This window comes from Erpetoichthys calabaricus, chromosome 2 (assembly GCF_900747795.2).
Source record: "Erpetoichthys calabaricus chromosome 2, fErpCal1.3, whole genome shotgun sequence".
Taxonomy (NCBI): domain Eukaryota; kingdom Metazoa; phylum Chordata; class Cladistia; order Polypteriformes; family Polypteridae; genus Erpetoichthys; species Erpetoichthys calabaricus.
This window is the reverse complement of record NC_041395.2, coordinates 68,235,099-68,258,551: the sequence shown is the minus strand read 5'-3', so window position 1 is coordinate 68,258,551 and position 23,453 is coordinate 68,235,099. Positions and strand designations below refer to the sequence as shown.

At 40.3% G+C, this 23,453-nt stretch overlaps 1 protein-coding gene across 2 annotated transcripts; it reads right to left on the bottom strand.

Moving 5' to 3' along the window:
• Positions 1 to 2,944: 2,944 nt before the first annotated feature.
• Positions 2,945 to 17,872, bottom strand: depdc7a (DEP domain containing 7, paralog a). Of its 2 annotated transcripts, none has more exons than XM_028793881.2 (9): positions 17,559 to 17,872; positions 11,903 to 12,326; positions 10,622 to 10,746; positions 6,124 to 6,313; positions 5,584 to 5,801; positions 4,037 to 4,179; positions 3,598 to 3,723; positions 3,381 to 3,459; positions 2,945 to 3,243 (listed from the first exon to the last, which is right to left on the bottom strand). In XM_028793881.2, exons 1-9 carry the CDS (start codon positions 17,635 to 17,637, stop codon positions 3,029 to 3,031), a joined length of 1,599 nt encoding a protein of 532 aa, XP_028649714.2. In that variant the 5' UTR covers positions 17,638 to 17,872; the 3' UTR covers positions 2,945 to 3,028. The 2 variants fall into 2 exon arrangements, with proteins under 2 accessions (XP_028649714.2, XP_028649716.2); XM_028793883.2 differs by lacking the exon at positions 17,559 to 17,872 and adding an exon at positions 15,493 to 15,956.
• Positions 17,873 to 23,453: the final 5,581 nt, after the last annotated feature.

The window sequence follows — 23,453 nt, the reverse complement described above, 5'->3', positions numbered from 1 at the left end:
GTTTTGCTGGGACTGTGTGTCCCTGCCCGCACACAAAGGCACCATCCCACTGATGGAACTCAGTCCCATAGAATAGCTCGGTCAGGTTTCTTTGGTGCCACCAGGGGGAGCTGCAGGTGAACATTATACCTTGGGCTACAATGTGCCTGGCAGAAACTTTTTCCTGGCTCAGTAGTCCAAGTCAGGAGAGGAGACTAGTTTGGAAGTTAGAAAGGAGAGGAAAAGCTGTTATTCTGTGCTATTTAAAGAGGATTTGGAAGCCTGTTAAAATGGATTGTTGTAAATAAAAACACCCGGTATAGGAATCTGCATGTGTACCAGGTTGGACCCCCTTTCAGAACCATTATAATTATTCATGGCATAGATTCAACAAGGTGCTGGAAACATTTCTCAGCAATTTTGGTCCATATTGACGGGATAGCATCACACTGTTGTCAGCTGCACATCTATGATGCAAATCTCCCATTCCCCCACAATGAATTCATCGTCATGTTCAAGCAAAATGACACCTTTTATTGGCTAACTAAAAAGATTACAATATGCAAGCTTTCAAGGCAACTCGGGCCCCTTCTTCAGGCAACTACTTTGATAATGGCGAACACGGTACAACACCCTAGTACAGGGGTGGGCAAATTCATTCCTGGAGGGCCGCAGGTTTTTGTTCCAACCCAATTGCTTAATAAAAAGCACGTATTGCTCTAGAAACACTTCTGCTTCATTTTAGTTATCTCCCTCGTTAAGATTATGAACCCTTATTGCTTATTTAAGTCTTAAACAGCTGCGTTCTTGGTTTTTAATTGCTCCTTATTAGCAATAAGATGCAAATGACAAAAGAAACCAGCAGTTATCCATTTTGCTTGTTACCCTTTACACCTGTGTGTATTTATCGTGCACTATTTAGTTTAAATACTTGGAAGGAAAGAGAAGAGAAAAAAAAAAGGACTGAGAATTACCCATCCGTTTTACACTGCAAAGTATTTGGATGATATCCTTAGAATGGAAAAAAAAAATCTAGGATATGAGAATGACTTGACAGTTAAAGCACTAACAAGCCATGAAATGTAATTATTGTCAAGGATTGTTTTCTAATTAAGCAACTGGGTTGGAACAAAAACCCGCAGCCACTGCGGCCCTCCAGAAATGAATTTGCCCACCCCGCCCTAGTACTATTGTCATGTTCAATAAACCAGTCAAGGCCATTTCAGCATTGTGAGAGGACATGTTATCCTGGTGGAAGTAGCCAATAGAAGATGGCTACACTATGGTCATAAGGAATGGACATGGGCAGCAATATTACACCCGTTGGACCCCTTAGTCTCATTTATATGATGCTCATTTGGTGCTAACAAATGAGACCGCACTCACCCCACTTTAGATGTTTTGACAGCTGCAATATTTTGCTTCTAACTATTCAGTCACATCAGTAATTGGCTACCCTAATTTATCTCGCTCTATCAAGAGATAGAAAAGTTAGGATAGCCAATAAGAGAGAGAGAGAGAGAGAGAGAGAGATCCACATCCCACGAGACAAGTCTTTGTGCCAAGAGATTTAACCACACCGGAGAATAAAAAGGACAGAGTAGATGACAAAGTGGAACATAACGAATTCAAACATTTTGGTGCGGTACACATGCAGAGCAGGTTAAAAATAATGGAAGTATGAAAATTCAAAAGTCTCCCAAAAAAATAAATGTATAGTAAAGATCACATTAACAAATGGAAATTACTCTGAAATAACAGAACGAAAAGAGATCGAATACATTGTTTGGATTTAAACGAAGTCAGACTTGTGGATCGTTTAATTCGTGTTGCCATCAGGGAAAAACTCTCTAAATGAAGAGGCCTATCCACAATAATGAAGATTTGTTTGGGGATGTGAAATCCATATATACGCGAGCGGAAGACACAAACTGGCTGGTGTGCATCACCGGTGGGGGGGGGGGGGGGGGGGAATCTGAGCGAAGCAAGCAGTGGATGATATTTAAAACAAAACAACTTATTGCATTTACCTCAAATATATACTTTCTCTTGCATGCTAAACCAAATCCTGCAAGAGGTCTGCTGTTAAGTTGATTAGAAAAACTAAAAATGATTCCGTGTAAGAACACTCCTCAGATCAGATCTGGAACCTGAACCCAGACTGCCAGGACAACTTTCCTTAGATCCAAACATACAGCAAGCACTTGAGAATTTTTTTTTTTTTTTTTTTTTTTTTTATATAAAAACACACCACAAAGCAGATGTTGTGTAAAGTTTACAGCACTTTAGGGGTAATGCAAATCTATTTTTTCAGCAAAAGATCCTAGTCTGAAGTCCACCGGTCATACTAAAATCACCCCATGAAATCCTGCCTCAAAGTACAGGCCTAGGTGCTGCCAACAGGGCCACACAGACGACAAGGACATGCGCAATAACTTGTGCATGCTGCGGTAAAGCTGTGCTACATGACAACTTTAATACTGCACCAGTATATAAAAACAAATGCCGGCTTGACCATACAAGGATGTTTCAGTTAGATTTAAAAATGTATACAAACTAAACATTAACATTTATTGAACCCACTCTCTCCTGAGCAAGATTGGGGGCAGCCAGGCTATCACATGGAACTTTCCGGTATCAAGCCAAAATTTATAGTTGCTAATCAGTCCTAAATTACCAGAGAAAGCCCAATTTAAGAAGCACCACAGATGGGTATGAGAACAAACATGCCAAAGCTGTGAAAAGGTCAGGAATTGCAAGTTGAAATTTAAAGTGATTCTCTATGATGAGTGCCAACACACTTCACATTTTCCACAAGTGCCTGGTAGTTTCAGTATAAAGAGCAGAGGGGAGGAAAAAAAAAAAAAAAAAAAGTTTAGAAAGCTTAATTTGTTAAGACAAGCTATTTCTAGAGTCACAACCCATCCTTACAAAGAAAATCTATAAACGGACAGTCTAAACTGTCAAGTTTCTTCCAAATAAATTTATTATTCACAATACAAAAAAAACTTTACATATGTACAAGACCTAAAAAATATACATTAAGAGTTCACGTATACACTGTCGAAATCCGGTCCCCAAAATACTGAATGAAAATGTCTGGGTGGCTTTTGTAAAATTGTCCTAGTAACCGTTTCTTTTCTTTGGGGGAGATCTTTGGGTTCTCATGAATTGTGCGAAGTAGCTTCCAGAGTTCATCATTTGTAGATTTCCTAGTACTGCCATAGTATTCCTGACCAGAAAGTCTTTGGCAGAAAGTGTAACCTAGAGAGACAAAGCCACAAATTAATAACATCCAGAACTGGCCCATTTCCTACTTTGATTCATTCAAAGAGGATGGGATATGATGACAACACCAGTGTTGTCACTTCATTAAAAAAAATCACAATTAGATCCTCTACCTGTGCCCACGTCAGGGTCCTGACCATGTTGAATAAATGAAAGTTTATCACTGACAAGCTTATGCAAAGATCCTGGAATCTATGGGGGAAAAAAAAAAAAAAAAGTTTTCTGAAAAGGAAGACCGGACTTAACTTTAAAAGGTTCAATATTCCCAACTGCACACTCCGCTCAAAAAGCAACAAAATTTCCATACAGACCAAAATGAAAATGCTGTACCTTAAACACGTCCTTTTGGTTGTCCAACAGGAACAGTACTAGAAAATCTACCTTTCCCTTGGCAAGGCTTTTGTGTTTAACAATTGCCTTTGAAAAGGCTCTTTTAACTGCCATCCTATTTTCAATCTAAAAAGAAAGAAAAACATTTGTCCACTAGGGGGCATTAAAGAAGAAGTTTTTGTTGAGGAGCAAGCCAGTGTTGCATACACACACAGTATATTGTCCTAAACAGCTTCCATAAAAATACATTTACCAAATGCAAACATTCTGGGGAAATGCAGTAAAGTAGTCTAGACTTCAAAAGCGTGCAAAGTAAAATTTTACTATTAATCCACAAGTTAAAACCATGGTCAAGATTAGTTAGGTCCCTTTAGAAAAAAAACCCCACTTACTACTGTAGGCCAAGCATCGCATTAACACCACTTTTAAATCAATATACCTCTTTTTCAAGTCGCAATTCAGCAGGATCTGCAGCAACCGCCATGAAACATAGCAATCTTCTAAACTCTTCTCTGTTCTGCGAGTCCAGCAATTTTAAGCATAGTTGTAGAGCTTCTAATGCCTGCTCAGACTTGCCATTTACTAAGGAAAAAAAAAAAAAAAAAAAAAAAATTTAACTAGCCTGCTAGCCATAGGGAATATGCATTTTCTGCATAGAAAACATTCAAACATGGCCACCTCTTACAGCCCTACATTAAAAAAATTACACTGAGTTACCTCGTCTGCAGGTGTACTCCAAATGCTTTTTAAGAAGTTGCAGGATTAAAGCTTCTTTCCCAGCTGCCAAACATTTGCACCTATTAGTTGTAGTTTAGCCCTTTCTATATACAGTATTTCAATAGTGAATCTGTTCATATAGCATTTTCCAAAATGTTGAGGCATGCAAAATAGTCACCTCACAAGGCAATAATTAACTGATAAAAGGTGGAGTTTTATATGTATTATTAATTAGAAGCCAAATTGTGTACTATGAAGCAAGTGAAGAGTGCCAATAAAAGCGAGTGAAAGGAAAGGACATGCAGCCTTTGTAGCCCTCCAGACCAAAGTTAATGGCTACTAGCATAATGCGTGTTCAGGCAGTTCTACTTGCTCAGTAGAATTTAAAAAACTCAAGTCTACAAGCAGGATTAGCATTTGTCAAACCTGTCCAAAATGGACTTTATTGCGAGCAACAAAAGTAAAACTACATGCTTCTCTGAACAAGCCCCCAAGAACTGTTTGGGGGGTGGTGACAACCACACACACACACACACACAGACATATTGTAGGAAGCTAATGAAAATCCAAGCTTCACTAGAATTGGCTTCAAGGATTACACTGCAAATAAAAGTTCAAGTAATTAAATCTCTTTCCTTATTGATTTGACTTAATTTAAAATTTAGCTTAAGAAATCCAAGTTAAATTTTTTGCTTACCCCTTTGGTAGATTTTTGCCAAATAAAAGCAAAAACTATTCGTGTTAAGTCTCTTAGATTCTAAACAGTTCAAACTGGATTAAATTATTTTACTCTCGATTATAAGAATCTTCTAATATTTATGTGAATTTTATGTGTTGGGCCCCTAAAGTTTTGTTGTGTAAGAAATTTAGTTTAAAAACGTAAAGATATTTTTAAAGACCAGTTTTTCAATGCTACACTTTTTCATTAAAATATTGGGTCCACCATTTGGGGGCCCCCGAAATTGCGGGGCCCGTAGCATATGCTACATGTGCCTATTGGTTAATCCGGCACTGAACTGGATTGATAAAGGGGGTAGAAGCTTATATGGGAAAGCTTGGAGTTGGGGTGTACATGCACATGGGATTACCTCCGATTGCCACTACCCCAATATGAACTGTGAAAGGATAACCACTTCATTCCCAGGTTAGATTTGTTGCTTTGTAGTTTCCGGTGGCCCAGAAAAGTCGGAAAATTAAGTAAATCTAGTTGGGTTCTTTAAAGTACAGTGTAAATTTATTGCTGATTGAGAGGTCAAAAGAAGTTCTTACCCAGCAGCTCTGCAATTCCAGTATGGATATCAAAATAATGATTTGTTAGAAGTGGATCTCTGTTTTGGTTGTAATATTGAACAATGGCATCAAAAAGAAGTCTTTTGCATTTTTCCATTTCTTCAGGACATGCAGGAAGGGTTCTGCTAACTTCAACAACTGCCCGGTCTGGCAGGTACTCTAGACAGTCAATTGCAGCAGACAGCCAGTCATCAGCACTATAAAAATTAAACACTACATTATTAAACCAATAGCACAAATTCCTAGAACACCACATCCATGACAAAAACCCAATTGCTTTGGGGAACAGGATCACTAATAACCAAAAATTAAACTGCTTTTGTTTGCAGATACCAACTGCCATCAAGCATTTTCAGTACACCTTGAAGTTTGTAGAGACGATGCTCATTTCTTGTTTATACGGTATGGACATCAAAGTGAAACTAGCAAAAAATGCACAATAGCTCCATTCTTGACATCTGCTGTGAAGCCACAGTGATATGCTCACGAAAAAAAGTGTGGCGTATTGACATTACTCACTGAGATTCACCAAATGCCTTAAGGATTTCCCGGTCCAAGTAATTGCTTCTAGAGAGCAAGTTAGGGTCACTCCGTGCATTTCTCATCTGCAGGCCGCTTCCTTTTTCTTCTAGGAGCGTATCGAGGACGGGAAGATCCACCAACTGTAAGAGACGCAGGATGGTCTGTTCTCGCCAAACATCTTGGACAACTGAGTGGAAGAGAAGGAAAGGACTTGTAGAAATACACACACAGCATATCAATATAGCACAATTATAAAATAAACCACCATAATGCACCACAAAGTGAACAAGAATACATTTTATTCTGGCATATTCTTCCAGTGTCAAAACACAAGATAAAGCCAATCACATTACGGGACTTCTAGCCAGAGTGGGATGTCAAACTTGACAACTGCAGTGGCGAAGCTTGTTGCCAGAGTATGTCAATTTACAGGGGGGGTCAAATTATGGTACTGCATGAAGAGTTTCACATTCCAAAGTATCTCAAGCTCATCCATTTTTCTGACAGCTAACCGAGTGTAGCCGGACTAATCTGGTGTTTGTGCTGAAGGTTAACAGATTGGGACGACTTCTGCAATCCGTGTCCTTGTAAACCCTCACCCACCCCCATTGCATCATAGTATGAAAAACACCAGTGTTCCTTATTCCTCATCACTGCATTATGTGCACTGTACATCTGAATGTTCACTGGTTGATAATGGTCACTAGTTGATAATGGTCACATGTGCACAGCAAGTCCCTACAATTTGAGAGAAAAATCAAACCCATTTGACTTTGTCAGAACAAGTTGGAGACTAGTTGGACTGAGGTGCTGGGTAGATTGGAGTATACAGCTGTCAGTGATGGAAGTACACCGGCAGCTTCAGACAAGATTTAGGTCAATGAATTCTGCAACTGGGGAAACCAGTAATGTAAATGTAACGTAACGAGGTCTTTATGCTTTGTATTTATTACATGCGAGTAAAAAACCCCCCACACATATACCCACCCCTGACTAGTGTATTAAAGGTGTGTGCACAATATTGCATTTACTACAACATATGCCTACATGCAAACTCACAAACCCAACTCCCATTCTTACTAGGAGGCTGCACACTACCATGCTGGGACCACCATGAACATGTAATTTGCCTCCTAAATATGAACTAAAAGTAAAAATTGGACATGAATATCCACTAAATTACCACCCCCACCAACATATTCTGGTATTTTATAAAGCAATTATTTTTAAGGTTCATGATGTACCCTGATTAGCTTTACACTTTTAAAATAGTTATAGGAAGTGGTTGAACATTTAAAACTAATGCTGGTAGAATGTGTAATCACAGTCATGCTGTTTTTGGACTGTAGATTTACATACACCTTCAATTGTGATGAATCGCCAGTACAGGAAAAAAAAAAAAAAGAAATCCACACCTAAACACTTGACAAATCAGGCCAGCAAGGCCATTAAGGAGGAAGAACGGGAAGTGTCCCACCAGTTAAGGGTTTTCCAAAAGGATCCAAGGACTGGCAGCACAGCATGCACCATGAATGCCCAACTCTCCTCCGATGGTGCAGCCCTGTTCCTTGAAGGGATATGGGTGCTATGGTTGGTTTTCCCTCCATAACCAGCCATATACCTTGTGCTCCCAAATCAAAAAGCCTTGGGGCTTGGCTAGAAAGGACCCCAGATGAGGTGGCAAGTCTAAAATTGGAGTTTACAGTTGAGGCAAAAAAAAAAAAAAAAAAAAAAAAAATCACTGGCAGACAAGACCATTGAAGCAAAGTGTCGATCGAGATTGGCATGTGGGTGAGCCACCCCACCTGATAGACAGGCCCCTGAACCCTTTAAAGCAAAGATGTTCTTTGGCACAATACATGTAGGCAATGATTGGACACACCAACCCCTACAGTTTCCAGAAGGCAACACATTCTAGTGCTAAATTTAAATGAAGTACATTAGAAGACTCACAAATCTGAAATGTATCTTGCCTTAATATCAGGAAGAATAACATCAGTCACCGAGTGGAGGAATTTACTCAAATCTTAGCTGATCAGTGCATATTTTGAAATGCAAGTCAAATAACTGCCAGGTAAATACCCTTTAGTCAGTCATTTATGGCATCTTGAAAATGCAAACCAATACACCAATGTAATGCTATTCAAATATGCAAAAACAAAACAGTTTAAAAACAAATGGTAAGGAGAATATGAATCTCAATATACACAGTGTATAATATACCATTTTACAAATTCTACAGGAATAAAATCCTACACTATACTACATTTGAAGAATAACCCACCCTACAGAAGTAATCAACAGGAAAAGGATCGGTTAACTAAAATTAGAAAACAAATTCCAAAAGGAGCAATCCAAAGCTTTTACAGAATCTGGCAAGAATTAAATGCTGCTCTGAAACAAGCTGGGCCACTCCTTTGAGTATTTATACAAGTACTTCATTTTGGGCTTTTGGTTCACAAACCTCCCTGTTGGGTAGCAAGTTGAATATGAAACTATTCAAATTTTCCTAATATTGTAATACTTGAACAATATTGTTCAAGTTCTCTTGTATGCATTTATAGACAAAATATTCAAACCAGGAGAACCCCAAAACTATACATACAGTTGTAAAATCTAATGTTTAACATAATACTTGCACAACTGAAAACCAAAGTAAAACAAACCAATTAATGGTGAATCTGCCCAATCAAGTCAAAAATAGTCTGCCTACATACCTCCGACAGCTCTGCAATGATTTCTAGGCTTAGTGTGGGACAAGGTTCACTAGCAATTCAGGGTTTTACATTTAGAACAAAAAGAGTAAGTGATGGGAGAGAAGCAAAGCCCTGGGACACAAATGATCACTTATAATCCTTTGTATAGTTATCAGAATCTCAAAATGCAATAAGCAGATCTAAAAAGAAGTTATATTGCATTGTCCAAGTTATTTGCTTTTTAGTGAAGATTTAAAAATGGCAAAGTCAGCCATTGGCTTTAATTACAGACATGCACGTGCTTGGTTTCAAACATTGCAGACAGATACAGCAATTATGGGGAACCAGCAAATACCATACACATCAACCTTCTAGCATTTTTATAATTAGTGTCCATTTTCATGTGTTTTATTATGTATGAATTTCTAAACACTCGCATTGTAATTGTTGACCTGAAGAAAATGGAAGTTACCTGGTGTGAGGAGTCTCAACAATTAAGTCCCTGCTGCCTTTGGGATTTCATGTACATTAATTGGAGAGAGAAAAAAAAAAAAAAAAAAAAAAAACACGCAACAAAACGCATGCTAAAAACCACAAAAATGTCAATTTGCCATTTTGATACTGTTGGAGGACAGAAATGCCAGCCAGATTCATTACCTGGACAATGACACAAGTAAAACTGGCTAGCAGGATGGAGGGATAACTGTGCCTGGCTGAAATTATAGAATAGACTGAACAGTGGAAGGAGAGTTGTTCCATCCTCCATACTCCAGGTGGCAGCAGCCATCAGTTGTAACCCAGTCGGGACACCTACAGGGATGCTTGGGATTTGGAGTCCCGAAGTGCAGCCCAGTTTTGATCCCTGGGTATCCGAGGGTGCTGTTGGGTGGGGGAGGACCTCCCTACTTTTTCAGTGGCCCAGAAGTGCTTCCCAGAAGACACAGCATAAAAAGGAGTCTGCTGCCTTACTTCAGTGGAATCAGAAGTAGTAAGGAGGAAGAATTGTGTATTTGTATTGTTACTGTGGCGGATTGTGAAGTGCTGTCCGAGAATAATCCTTTAATTTTATTTGTATATCATGTGCTGTATTACTGTGTTTGTGGTTTAAGCAGAAAAAAAAAAAAGTACATCTACCACCATGTTCTTTGCCAGTTTTAACTGTCTAATTACCTGCGAGCGGATTCCACTTGACTCTACAGCGAGGAGTACTAGGGTGTTGTACCATGTTAGCCAATAAAAGGTGTCATTTTGCTTGACTTCTCACTACATCCATAATGGCTAACTATAGAGATTACAATATGCAAGCTTTCAAGACAACAACTCAGGCCCCTTCTTACCTGAAGGGGCCCAAGTTGCCTTGAAAGCTTGCAGATTTGTAATCTAGTTAGCCAATAAAAAAGGTGTAATTTTGCTCTACTTCCCTCTGTAGCGAGGTGGAATGGTCATACATCATTGTCACTTAAAGACTGGCATATTTACTTGATCCAGATTATGATCAGCCTTTCGCCTTCTCATTATGCTCCGACTGTACCAACCTGGCAAACTTTATAGCATTTGCCTTTGATCCATAAAATCTGCTTCACCAATGGCTCCACTTAGTGAGAAAAAGTACACTTAGTCCAAATTTTGTGGAGACGTACTGTATAGTGCTGCTCTGGTGTGTTTGTCCTTCCCACATTAGAAGATTCAGTTCTTTTGGCTGCCTGAACAATAGTAGTGGATACAGAAATGCTACACACTACATAACCGATCCATCAATGGTTATATCCCCAGTACGTACCATTCAAACAAATACTTACTTTTATGAGGTAAAGAGTTCAACACTGAGCTGTTAACTGCATTTAGATTCAAATTGCCCAAGAGATCCTCCAAAGACTGGTCAGATTTGACAGGGGTGGATGATGAATGTACAGATTCTTCTTGCCTAAAAAGAGAGAATATGCCATTTATGCTCAATACACAACAGGACTATATAGAAACCACTTCAACACTTACAGCATATTGTCACTTTGGGCCCAGGCCCTCTTAAATTCTGTGCACCCACTCAGCACTACAAGGCTGCCAATTAATCTGAATTGTTGCACAGACCATCAGTAGATTGCATGACCAAGTGATACTTCAGTTGTTAATGAACAACAACAACTTTTAGGGTTTAACTTGGTTTGTATTCCTCCAGAAAATAGACCCTATTAAAGCAAAAACCACCAACAATCTACACTTCAGACAGGGCAAGTAATTTTAGGAGTTTAAAAAGCAAACTGCTTTAGAAGCAGTTAAGTGGGGAGGCTTGTAAAAGTTCTTTTGCAGTAGGTCACTTGAACCGTAATAACTGCTCTGCAGTCATGAAACACGCTACTTTGCTCATGTGGAAAACACACAGATGACAACAGTTTCCGCTCATTTGAGTGCAAACTGTCTATGGGAGCTGCACTTGTCACCACAGCAACACCAGTTATGAAATCAAGATCCACCACATTCCAACACCATGAGACTAAAGGAGAATTTGAAAGCCAAGACACTAATGCAGCCAAGCATACCAATGTTTACAACAATCAAGATGCAGACACTTGGGCAAGTTACAACTGCCAACATTTCATGACAAAAAACACATCACCTCCATTCTGAGAAACAAACAACAGCAGGCAAGATGCCCGTGTCCATCAGAACTTGCCTCAAGGCCAATTGCTATTGACAACGTTTTGAGACTACAACACTACCTTGCAATTAAAGCTTAATTTTTAACAGCTCCCCCACTTCTGGCTGCACTCATTTAGAGATAGCCATCATCAATTCAGGTAACAAGTACAACAACAAGACATATCTCCTGTCAAGCAGCCATTATCTAGACAGGTTTACTGCTTGGTCCAAAGCATTCATTCATTGGTCAAATCTAAAACCACAGCATTCTACAGGAGATAACGGATTGCTCCTAAAATAAGACTGATGTTTTAATTTAACCACACATGGAAGTTTAATAAAACTACTGCAGAATACTTCCTTATATATTGTTGAAGGATACAAACAAAAAAAAAAAAAAAAAAAAAAAAACAACATCACACACACACACACACACTACCTACCTTCGACATGTTCGGTTTAAAACATTCCTCTGATAGCTTGGAGAGTCACTTCCATTTGCTAAAGGGGTCCCTGGTGGATTGTATCCATTTAGAAACCGGTATAAGCTACAACTGCTGTCCTCAAACATAGGCCGTTTTTTGTCTTTTCCAAAAACCTTTGTATCCACTGCCTCAAACACTTTGTAGTCCATAAGAGCCTGGCACACACGTACCACTTTTGCTCGAGGAATCTCCATATCTCCAAAGAACTTGTTCTGTACAAGATGTGCCAGGATCACATCAACTGCATCAGAGCCAAGAAAGCAGTCATTGTGATATTTCAAGTTGTGGCGCCTCCTTTTAACCTCCACTTGAGACTGAAGGGTACTGATGATGCTACTCCAGATAAACGTTGCTCTGAAAGGCTTGTGAGCCATGGCAGAGTCTAGAAAAGGGGAAAAAAAAAATACAACTTAAACTCATTTTATTTCAAACTTCTTTTGGATTGAGCTAGGAAAATCATGAACTTAGGGCTGCCCTTGTGGTTTGTAAAAAAACGGACATGAAATTTTCTACCACATCCTGAAAACCTGCACTAGGTCAAGTAAAAAGACTAAACGTGTTCCCAGGATTGTGTATGGGTAACAATAGACGGGCAGGAACCTGGATGGATGACCTGCCAATCACTTGATATTGCCAAAATAGGATATGAATTCAGAAATTGGTTGATAATGGGTAGGAAGATGCATTCTAAGTGTGTGGTTTTTAAAAGTGTCATTTTCTCACACACCTAATCCAGACCAGGGTCATGGGAAGTGCTGGAGTATCACAGCTAGCAAAGCGCACATGGCAGGAACAAGCCAATCCATCACTTGGCAAACACCACCCAGGGCTAATTTAGAGTAGCCAAAACACTTAATCTGAAGGTCTGTAGGCAGTGGGAGGAAACCCACAGACACAGGTAGAATATGCAATCTCCATGCAGGGAGGACCCCATACATGAACCCTGGTCTCCTTACTACAAAGCAGGAGTGCTACCACTGCACCATTCATACGATTACATAATTATGTAAAACAAACCTTTGACCACTGCAGGTTACTTTGGTGCTTGGCATTTATGCTGCAGGACTGAAAAAGGCTAACACAGGAGACAGCACTTCATAATATGAAGACAATTTTGAGGCTAATGGCAGACAACTTGGTTAAGTTTACATTTAAGAAAGTCTTGGGCATCAAGAAAGTTCAAAATTGCTTAGAGTAAATTTACTGTCTTAAGGCCAGGTCACATTACATGATTTTTCCGTCATGACTATTTACATAATCTTAGAGTGCCATCTGACTGTCACATAATGGGACACACCCAGTGACTCGCTCCTCAGTCACGTATGCATGAGAGCTGCCAACCAATGATCGCTCAGCTGGAAATACAATTCATTTAAGGCATCAACCAGGAATGGGCAGGTTTAAGACTTTGCAAATGGAAGAGACGTTTCTTCATACAGCACTGGCTCCGTCAGGCAGCACATTATTGGCTGTAATATAAAGGGATGGTCACAACTGTGCTGAAAGGTGGGTGGGCAGTCAGAAAGTTTGAAATTTGCTAGGAATGTCTGATTAAAAGGGTCTGGCATCAAGATCAGCAACTGCAGTTGACATTCTACACAACTAAAAATCGTGATACATCAGCTTTACTGTCTATATAGAAATGAAGGAAGACCGTAAAATATCAAAACACGTGATAACTTGATAATTTATACATCCAGCCTGGAGACTGGCTGTCTCAGATGAACACTACTGGTCCAGGATTTCAACAATTCTTGCACACCATTTCACAGCCAACTAGACTCGCCGGAGTTTCTTCTGCACAGGTCTGGCAAAAACAATTGCCATTTCAGAAAAACCACACAAATTCTAATCTAGTGGTAGGTATTAGCACTATGCATCACAAAAAGGGGTGGGGGGGGGGGGAAGTCTGGGCAGGGCACGGAGTCTAGGATCTGTACAGGTGCTTCCCGGGTCCAAGCAGGTTTTCGGACATATTCAAACCATGCATTAAACTGGTTACACCATATTAACCAGTTTCTGGGAGGGCACGTTTCCTGTAGCACACTGCTGTTCCCCATCTGGAGTTTTCATGCCTTGCACTGGTCGTTTCCAAAATAAGCACCATCCCTTAAAATATTAAAGAAAGGTGGATGTACATGTGAGGCAACCGTTCATTCAGAGAACACCAACACTTTGGCTTTTATTCAAAAGCAAGGCCAAGGACGACCTTGTCCAGTCCCCACCCCCAGTATGCTTTAGGAGTTTAGCATTATCTAATCAATGTCCGATTAGAGGACTACAGACACTTTGGTGCAGGGCATACAAAAGTGGCACAGATGCCTCTTTTGAATATATAAAGCTGCAACACTCTCTCAAATTGACCATGAACTAGACATAGTGCTGATGAATCCAACCTTGATAAAATAAAGCCATTTAAAACTTGTATATTGAAGTGACAAACCCCCACCTCCATCAGCAGTACAGAAGGGATTGGAGTTAAATGTTAAACTGATTCTGAACACAACTGTTCAAGACGGTAAGCTTTTTTGGAAAGAGCCATCCTTAATTTCAAAAGATTTTTATGCCCTGACCTTTGAAAGAACAACTGTTTATACATACACTATCAAAAATAGAAAAGAAAAACTAGTTGAACAGGTCGGCACAGCCAAAAGGCAAAGTGACACTGACTTTTAGGCAACACCTTTTCTATATGGCTATATCTAGCCCAGTCAAACCATGTACTAGTCTGGGAAAACCAATTATGGGCTATTTGGACAGTCGCTCGCATTTGAAAATAGACCTACTCAAAATCATATTGGTCTGCAGAATTGATCATTTGTACAGTAGATTGCCTTTATGACACAATGTCATTAAAAGGCCTATACTTTGGGGGTGGGTTTGAGTTCTCTTAAAATGCATACCTTACAAATACAAGGTGGTATTCAAATATAAAGCTTACAAGTTAAACCGAGTCTTTTATAAGTGGTCAAAAAAGCATCTGCCAACAGGGGCTTTAGGCAAGCCTTTTGTTTTAAGCTAATCAACCCACTGTTAGCATCTAAACCCACCACCTTCTGAGTAGGCCATAAGCCATTGTGGCTGTAGGAGGCAAGCAGATACTATTTAATACTTTAACCTTTTAATGAACAAATTAATCAGAGAAAAACTGCAGCAAACCCAACACACCATATCCCTAATCTCTTTTCTTCAAATCATTTAAATACTATATATTATAGTAGTACTAGGGTGTTGTACCGTGTTAGCCATTATGAATGTAGAGAAAAGCCAAGCAAAATGACACCTTTTATTGGCTAACTAGAAAGATTACAATATGCAAGCTTTCGAGGCAACTCAGGCCCCTTCTTCATTACTTGATTACATCTTGCCTGAAGAAGGGGCCTGAGTTGCCTCGAAAGCTTGCATATTGTAATCTTTCTAGTTAGACAATAAAAGGTGTCATTTTGCTTGGCTTTTCAATACTATATATACTAAGCCAGCAGGCTTTACAACATAACATCCAGAGAGCACTGAAAGGCAGAGTAATCTCCAGATGGTTCCCACATTACCTGTATAGTGCCAATCTTTGCTTTCAAATCCCAATATAATCCAAGGCTTTGTCCAACGTCAGAAAAACTAGCACACACACACACACACACACACACACACACACTTAACAGCAATGGAGATCCAAAGCCTGGTCGCTATCCAGGCGCTGCTTCTATTTCTTGTACACCAACAGGTAGGGCTACCCAAAGGTTAGTCTTATGACATTTGTTCAGGTTTTTCCAGTCCTCTGATCGTACAGTCAGTCAATGTCAGCTTGACTGCACTCAGCATTTCCCTCAGCCAATCCTCTGGGCTTACTTTACCTTATCAGAGTCAACCATGTTAACTGTTTGCATAAAGAGTAAATAATTGCTGAGGGAATAACCTGCACTAATGGAAAGTCTCAAATTCCCGGTTCATTTTATGCAACATGAAAATATTTATCAACTTGATCTAGTTAGGTTTTTAAGCAGATAATTAGAAGGAAACAAGAGGTTGCTTTATGAAGTCCCCAGCAAAATATGTTGCCATTTTACCGTACATACATGATCTCCAAGTGTCAAACAGATGCCAAATTATCCTCACCCTCAAATTTAACTCATGCGATTACATTTTTTAAATTGTTCATTAACTAAACTGATTTAGTGCAAAACACTTGTGCAGCTGGTGTAAGGAATGCCAATAAAAAGGCTCATTGAGTGCCAAATAAAGCCATAGGGCCTGCCGATACAAGTGCAAGGAGAAGACAAGTCCAGCTTAAGGGCTGATCAGACTGCCGCACTCCAGGACAGACAAGCAAACACCACATGAGCTTTCTTATATTCTCATAGACGGCTTCAAGTGACACAGTTTAAGAAAACCTGCCAGCAGCGTGACACTCACCTGCTCCTACAGAAGGGCCCTAGAGCTTTTCACCATAGAAACACTTCACAGTCCTATAAAATAACTTCAGGACAGGCTTCTGCTCTAACTCAAATCACCCATGGTGGTTGTCAAAAAAAAAAAATTCAACAAAAAGGCACAGCAAGACATTTTCGGCATTAAGTGGGGTGGGGGTAAAGACATCTCATTCAGGAAGGTGTGAAATCAGCCCGAAACACTGTTCACACAATGAAATCGCACTCAACAAATGGAGATAAACGCACAAATTGTTTGTTTTGGGGGCTGGGATATTGCTTTCCCCGGCTAGTGAATGAGCGCGACCTGCTCCACTACCGATTTCCAGCCTCGCCGACACCGCTGCCACGATAGGCGCTGTATACGAAATAGCGGGTTTGCAGAGACAGTACTGGCGGTCCAGTTTGGGAACCTTCAGGATAGTGTGGTCCAATCGGAGACCTAAAACCGTTTAAACGTGCGCCACGTCGATTTACAGTTTCTAAAGTGACAGAGCACGTCCTGCGAGGAGGGACAGCCCGTCCAAGCTTTCGTAGCCACCTTACTAGCAATGCCTGCGACACTACGGACTAAGGCTCAAAAATTATGGAACAACAGTGCCACTATGCAAAATCTGATAGCTCGTTTTTTCAGTAGCAGAATGTAAATCTACTTTACATCAAAAGACTTCAATAAACGTTGCACCGTATCGAACTTAATGCTGGACTCCATTGTATAATATAATCACGCCGAAAGCCTGTGGGTGGCTGTTTTATAGCACCAGGGACTAAGCAAAACCCAAAACCTCAAGGAACGAAATAGATTGGGACACCGGTTGTGGTGTTAGCAGAACGAGGGGTAGGGAACAAGTTATGCATCACTCGATCTGGTCCGATCAAAATAAAATCCCCACGAGTTTGTAGAGCACTAGGAAATACGGGAGTGACAACTAAACGTTAACGCAAATGACAAACTTCAATAAGCCTGAAATGTCGACAGTTATTGCGTTATTTCTGCTCGCCGCATAAAGACATCTGAAAACTCTTGTGGTTTTAAATCATAACTTTTGGAAGCAAGACTCAAGGAGAGGCTGAAATTCCGCCACCGGGAAAAAACAAAGTTAAAGACACAAGCAGTTGCAAACTGGTAAGAGCACATTTTCCAGCCCTCAGAAATGATTGTAAAAATGCAATAAAAAAAAGCAAATTACCAGTTGGTGGACGGTGCATCGGGCTGTAAACAATCCCGGTTAGATTCAATGCAGCCGCTTTCTCCCGTACAGTGGCCATGCATGTAGCTTGAAATGAGCGAGCCAAAGTCTTCCCGGGGATCCCTGGGGCGTTCCAGCAGTGACGTAACGCGACCGACGCGATCTCCTTTTATGCGCTCCGCAGGTGCTCGCTACCTGATCCTTTAAAGTTCGCTACTTCTGACGGGCGCCGACAAGCCGCACCGCATGCTCAAACAACTCATTAAGCCATTAATTAATACTGCAGCCCACTCAATCCGAGAGATAAAACTAGCAGCGCACGTGCGACTGCATTTGCGCACAATGTCTTCTGGTATTCAGCACAATTCTTTTGTTGGCAGTGCAATCCTAAAAACAGATTATAGGAAAAGAAAATGACAAAACAAAATGTCGCCACTTAAAATGTACGACACAGCAGGGTACATCCATAGCCTCAGATTAGTCGCGTTAAATAATGAGAAAAAAACTGCACTAAGCTGATTGCTAGACACTTGCTTTATAAATCAATCTAAACCTCGATCTGGAAGACGTAAACAATTGCATAGCTTGTTAGGCATTATTTAGACAACGACGCCAATATAAAATCGTAATATGGACAAGCCCTGCTATCTATTTTTGACCGGCCTAATCATACTTAAAGTGGTGCAAAGCAGGAATCATCAATGGACAGAATGCCAGTAAATTTCAGGAATGCTCTCCTATATGACAATCACTAACTCAACGGACAGGTCTGGAAATGTGTTACAAAATATGGAGGCAGCGAAGAAAACTCACAGATCGAAGGTGAACAGGCAAGAATTTGTCACCGATCTCCCGAAACTGGCGGCGGTGCCAACCACTTCACCCTTTATGTGCTAAAATGAAAAGGCTACGAAAGCGACCTGTGGCTCCTGGCGTGCGTCCATCGCTTGCCCTCCTTATTCTGGTTCTTTTTGTGTTGTTGGATTGGTTCAATCCCCACACCATTTATGATATTAAATAAGAACGGAAAATGATGACAATACATAATGCCAATCCATCTGTATGTTTACTGAAATGTAAAAAGTGTCAAAAAAAATGGATGGTGTGCTGCGGTGTATCGGACAAATCTCTAGAATTCTATACATTAACTAAGATTAAAAATACGTCGGTAGTATAGAAAAGAACATGCTTAGTTTTGCTGGGGTCGGGGTTCGTTTATTTTTCAAATTAACAGATCTTGTAATTAACGGTAAAAAAATAATAATTTTTATTCGATGCCCCCTCTTGAATAAACCTGGAAAATCTGTTGTAATACGTTTGGTAGTGAGCCTTTCAAAGTGAACTCATGTTAATAAAAATAGCTGTTGCTCACTATTTAAATACTGATATAACAGACATTTGTTCATGCAAAAAGTGATATACAGTAATCCCTCCTCCATCGCGGGGGTTGCGTTCCAGAGCCACCCGCGAAATAAGAAAATCCGCGAAGTAGAAACCATATGTTTATATGGTTATTTTTATATTGTCATGCTTGGGTCACAGATTTGCGCAGAAACACAGGAGGTTGTAGAGAGACAGGAACGTTATTCAAACACTGCAAACAAACATTTGTCTCTTTTTCAAAAGTTTAAACTGTGCTCCATGACAAGACAGAGATGACAGTTCTGTCTCACAATTAAAAGAATGCAAACATATCTTCCTTTTCAAAGGAGTGCAAAGCAAGCAGTCAAAAAAAAAATCAATAGGGCTTTTAAGTATGCGAAGCACCGCCGGTACAAAGCTGTTGAAGGCGGCAGCTCACACCCCCTCTGTCAGGAGCAGGAAGAGAGAGGAAGAGAGAGAGAGAGAGAGAGAGATAAAAAAAATCAATACGTGCCCTTTGAGCTTTTAAGTATGCGAAGCTCCGTGCAGCATGTCCTTCAGGAAGCAGCTGCACACAGCCCCCCTGCTCACACCCCCCTACGTCAGCACAAGAGAGAGAGAGAGAGAGAGAGAGAAAGTAAGCTGGATAGCTTCTCAGCCATCTGCCAATAGCGTCCCTTGTATGAAATCAACTGGGCAAACCAACTGAGGAAGCATGTACCAGAAATTAAAAGACCTATTGTCCGCAGAAACCCGCGAAGCAGCGAAAAATCCGCGATATATATTTAAATATGCTTACATATAAAATCCGCGATGGAGTGAAGCCGCGAAAGGCGAAGCGCGATATAGCGAGGGATCACTGTATTAACATAAGTTAAAATTACTTTTTTAACAATATTTACTATATGACCTGTTATACCCATCTACTAATTAATCTATTGAACCTGCACTTAAAAATAAAGGCTATAAAATGCCGCTTTACTGGGTTGTGTGGGAGAACAATTACTTGACAAAGAACCATTTAATTGTAGGAAGGTTCCTTTGCATGTTGGGTCTTTGGGTATTGAAAATGTTTCTAAAATTCTTTTTCTTTTGAAGCTTTCATGTGGGTATCGCTATATTGGACCAGCTTCTTCCATCCTCTGCTGTTTTATACTTCTTTGCCTGATATACCCCTTTCTCCTTTAGAAGCCTCTTAAGATGTCCATCCATTTCCTCTTTGGTTGTCTCCACCATCCAGACACTTTTATATCCAGTGGTGTCATTTATTCCAGGGCTTCAACCCATAATTTCAAGTATCAGCCCCTGATCAACTGGAACTCTCCTGCCTTACCCACCCAAGAGATTTCTCCAACTTTAACTGTACCTCTCATTCTTTCATTTTTGGTCTTATCAGACTTTGCTATTATTCCACACATCCATCTCAACGTTCTCATTTCTGTAGCATCCAAGTTCTCGTTCTTGTCTTAAATATTCTGGCATTTTCCTACAAGCCTTATGTCTTCTATACTCCATAGATCTTCTTCACCGCTGCAGTTTGATTTCCACGATATTTGTGGTGGGGCCACATTGCATGATGTCATTTACAAACAGCCTGCACTACGGGGCCTGATCTACTGTTTCCCCAGCAGTACCATCCAGTGAAAATATACGGGCTTAATGATGGAAAGCTTTCTGATATGTGGACAAAGCAGAACTCTTTATTGTATAGTAGTCTACCTAGAAGGATATACTGAGATATCAAGAAAACCTGAAGTTATGCAGCATGAGTCCTTAAAAATCATGAAGCCACTGCTATGTCTGTTACTATCTATTCATGTTTGGGACCTGTTCCCGATCTAAATAAATAATGGTTCTTTCTAGAACCTTCATGCGGAGGGTTTTTATTTCTGAACCAAACGTAGTTCATCTATTGTATCGCTCTAAAGAGTCACCTTGGCACCAGTCGAAGCACAAGCTCCGCTTCCTTTAGCCGCGAGGTGCAGTGGGGGCATCGCGTCCAAGTTTATTTGGATTTCCAACCACCCCTCCAGTGTCCTGGTGCCAGTTTTTCCTTTGCTGGACTGGGTTCTTCTGGGCTCTTTCTCACACATGCTACACGGTAACTGCTCTCCCACAGTCCCGTACATCTGAGGTTAACCTCTTGGAATCGAATAATTAAGCTCAGAGATGGGGGCACTTTGATCAAAGCAGTCAAAGAATCTTGTCTTAGAGTATTATTCGTCCAGTCTGACATTCACTGGTACGTCAGTTTCTCTACAAAACAGCTTTCTCTAATCTTGGGTGCACTGTGAGTATTTTGAAAGCACGTAACTCTCAAAACTGAACAAACAACAAGGTATAGTAAAAACTGCTGAAACCAGGGAGATCTGTAAAATAAATGTAAAATGTACTAGGTAGTTACGACGGTGATGATCAGCGTCCCGGTCACACCTGAACATTAGAACAATCTAGGCGAGAACAGACTATTCAGCCCAACAAAACTCGCCAGTCCTATCCACTTATTTCTTCCAAAAAACATCAAGTCGAGTTTTGAAAGTCCCTAAACCTTGTCTGCATGAACTCTGAACGTTCGCTGCGTATGTGTTATGTACTGTATTTATTTTTTACGCACATCACCCAAAGCCTTTGTATTTACATATTAACTGTAGGATGAACGTGGGTATGTGCGTGAATGAGCCTTGCGATCGATTGTCGTTCTGTCCTGTCCTAATTCGTGTCTTTGCTGTCACGTGCTGCACCGTGATTAGTTCCGCCCCCCGCGACCCAGAATTCGTTCATTCATGTTTGAGAATGCAGAGAGATGAGGTATTGTCATGAAGCATATTTGGTTGGTGAATGACGGAAGGGTGAGTAAACAGCACGTGGCCTTGCCATATGAAAGATGAACAGGAGGACAGACCATACTCGCAGAAGAATCGGGAGCGAGCCCCGGACCAAGCAAGATCAGGATGTCAGCTTTATAGTGGAGATGTTCTACAATTTCACAATTATGTGTAACATCTGATTAATGTCGCTTTCACGCCATTTGAGCTGTATTGGCATTGTTTGATGCCCACGTTATTCCGTACCCGTTACACAGTAACAGCGTTTAAGTGACATGTGACTGATAACATTTAATGTCAACTGGCCAATTAATACTTAACTAAGTCACATTTTATTAGATTAACTGTAATCACTCTTTCTTCAGAAATACCGCTATTATAAGACATAAAAATCTTAAAGTGACGCGTTTTCCGGAAACGAATGTTTTTTTTTAACCTTGCGCTGGTTTTTCTGGAATATCAGATTGAGTAACCATAAACAAATTCACCTGAATATTTAGCGAGTGTTTAAAGGAAATAAAACCACCCAGAATACTACACTTTTCACACTCATTATTTATCTCATCCGTTCACGTCGCTCAGTCCAGACTGCCTGATAAAGCCTGCCGCCCTTCTATGTGCTTTAGAAGGTGGACCAAAATATTCTTTTGAGCCATGTCTGCAGTGTTTAATTAACGAATACACCAATAAAAAGTGGTAAGAATTTTCCCCAAGCCCCGGACATCCCTTCCTGTTTATCGCTCATATGCTCTTTTGTGTCCAGACGAGTGTTCTTCCGATTCTCGGGTTTTCTCCCACATATGTTAAAGCGTTAGACTCACTGACGACTTTAAATTCGCTGTTGTGAGTAAACGTGACTGGCATTCCGTCCGGGTTTGATTGCTGCCTTTACCTTCAAATTACATACGGACTTCCATGGACAGATATAGCCTTAAAAATGTAAGCATTTAACAAATACGAATCTGCAGTTACTGACAACCAATACTCTAGGCGTGTCGGTTAATTCTACATTCTTACAGGCAGTGCTCTTAAAGTTTTGAGTTGTTAAAGGAAGAAGATTAAACATTGCTGGACATACAACGTGCATAAACTAGATGAGCATAGTATCACTTTAAAATCTGTAACAATTAGTCGATTTTAAGATTCTTTCAACATTACAAGTTTGTGGGAGCAGAAGCCTATTCTAGTGAATCGGGTGCAAGACAAGGAGAAATGGCATTCTGTCTACCGCAGGGCTCACCAACTCGGACACATTACAACAGTCACTCATACACAACCAGATAAGTAGGCCAAAGCACAGACTTCATACAATTACCTTTGAGCTGAGCGAGGAAACTGAAATACTGAGAGAAAACATACATGAACAAAATGAGAACATGCAAACTCCACACAGGGAGTGACTAGCCAGGTGGTTGAACACAGGTCCCTGAATCTTGCTTCTCAGAGTTTAACCTCTGTTTAGGTTAAAAACTGGTAAGACTTCAGTGCTTAATAAATGGTGTTTTGTTGAAGCTTGCACTATATTGCTGGTAGGCTAATCCGAAACCACCTGCCATAACACAGGGGGGAAGTGATGTCCTATTAAATCCACTTTAGGAGGAGCAGTGTGAAATGTCTTGTGAATTTAGTCCTTAATTAATCAAGTATGTCGAACCGCTGCTAACCTTTAAGATGCCTCAATATCTGAGTATTCATCATTCTAGGGGGG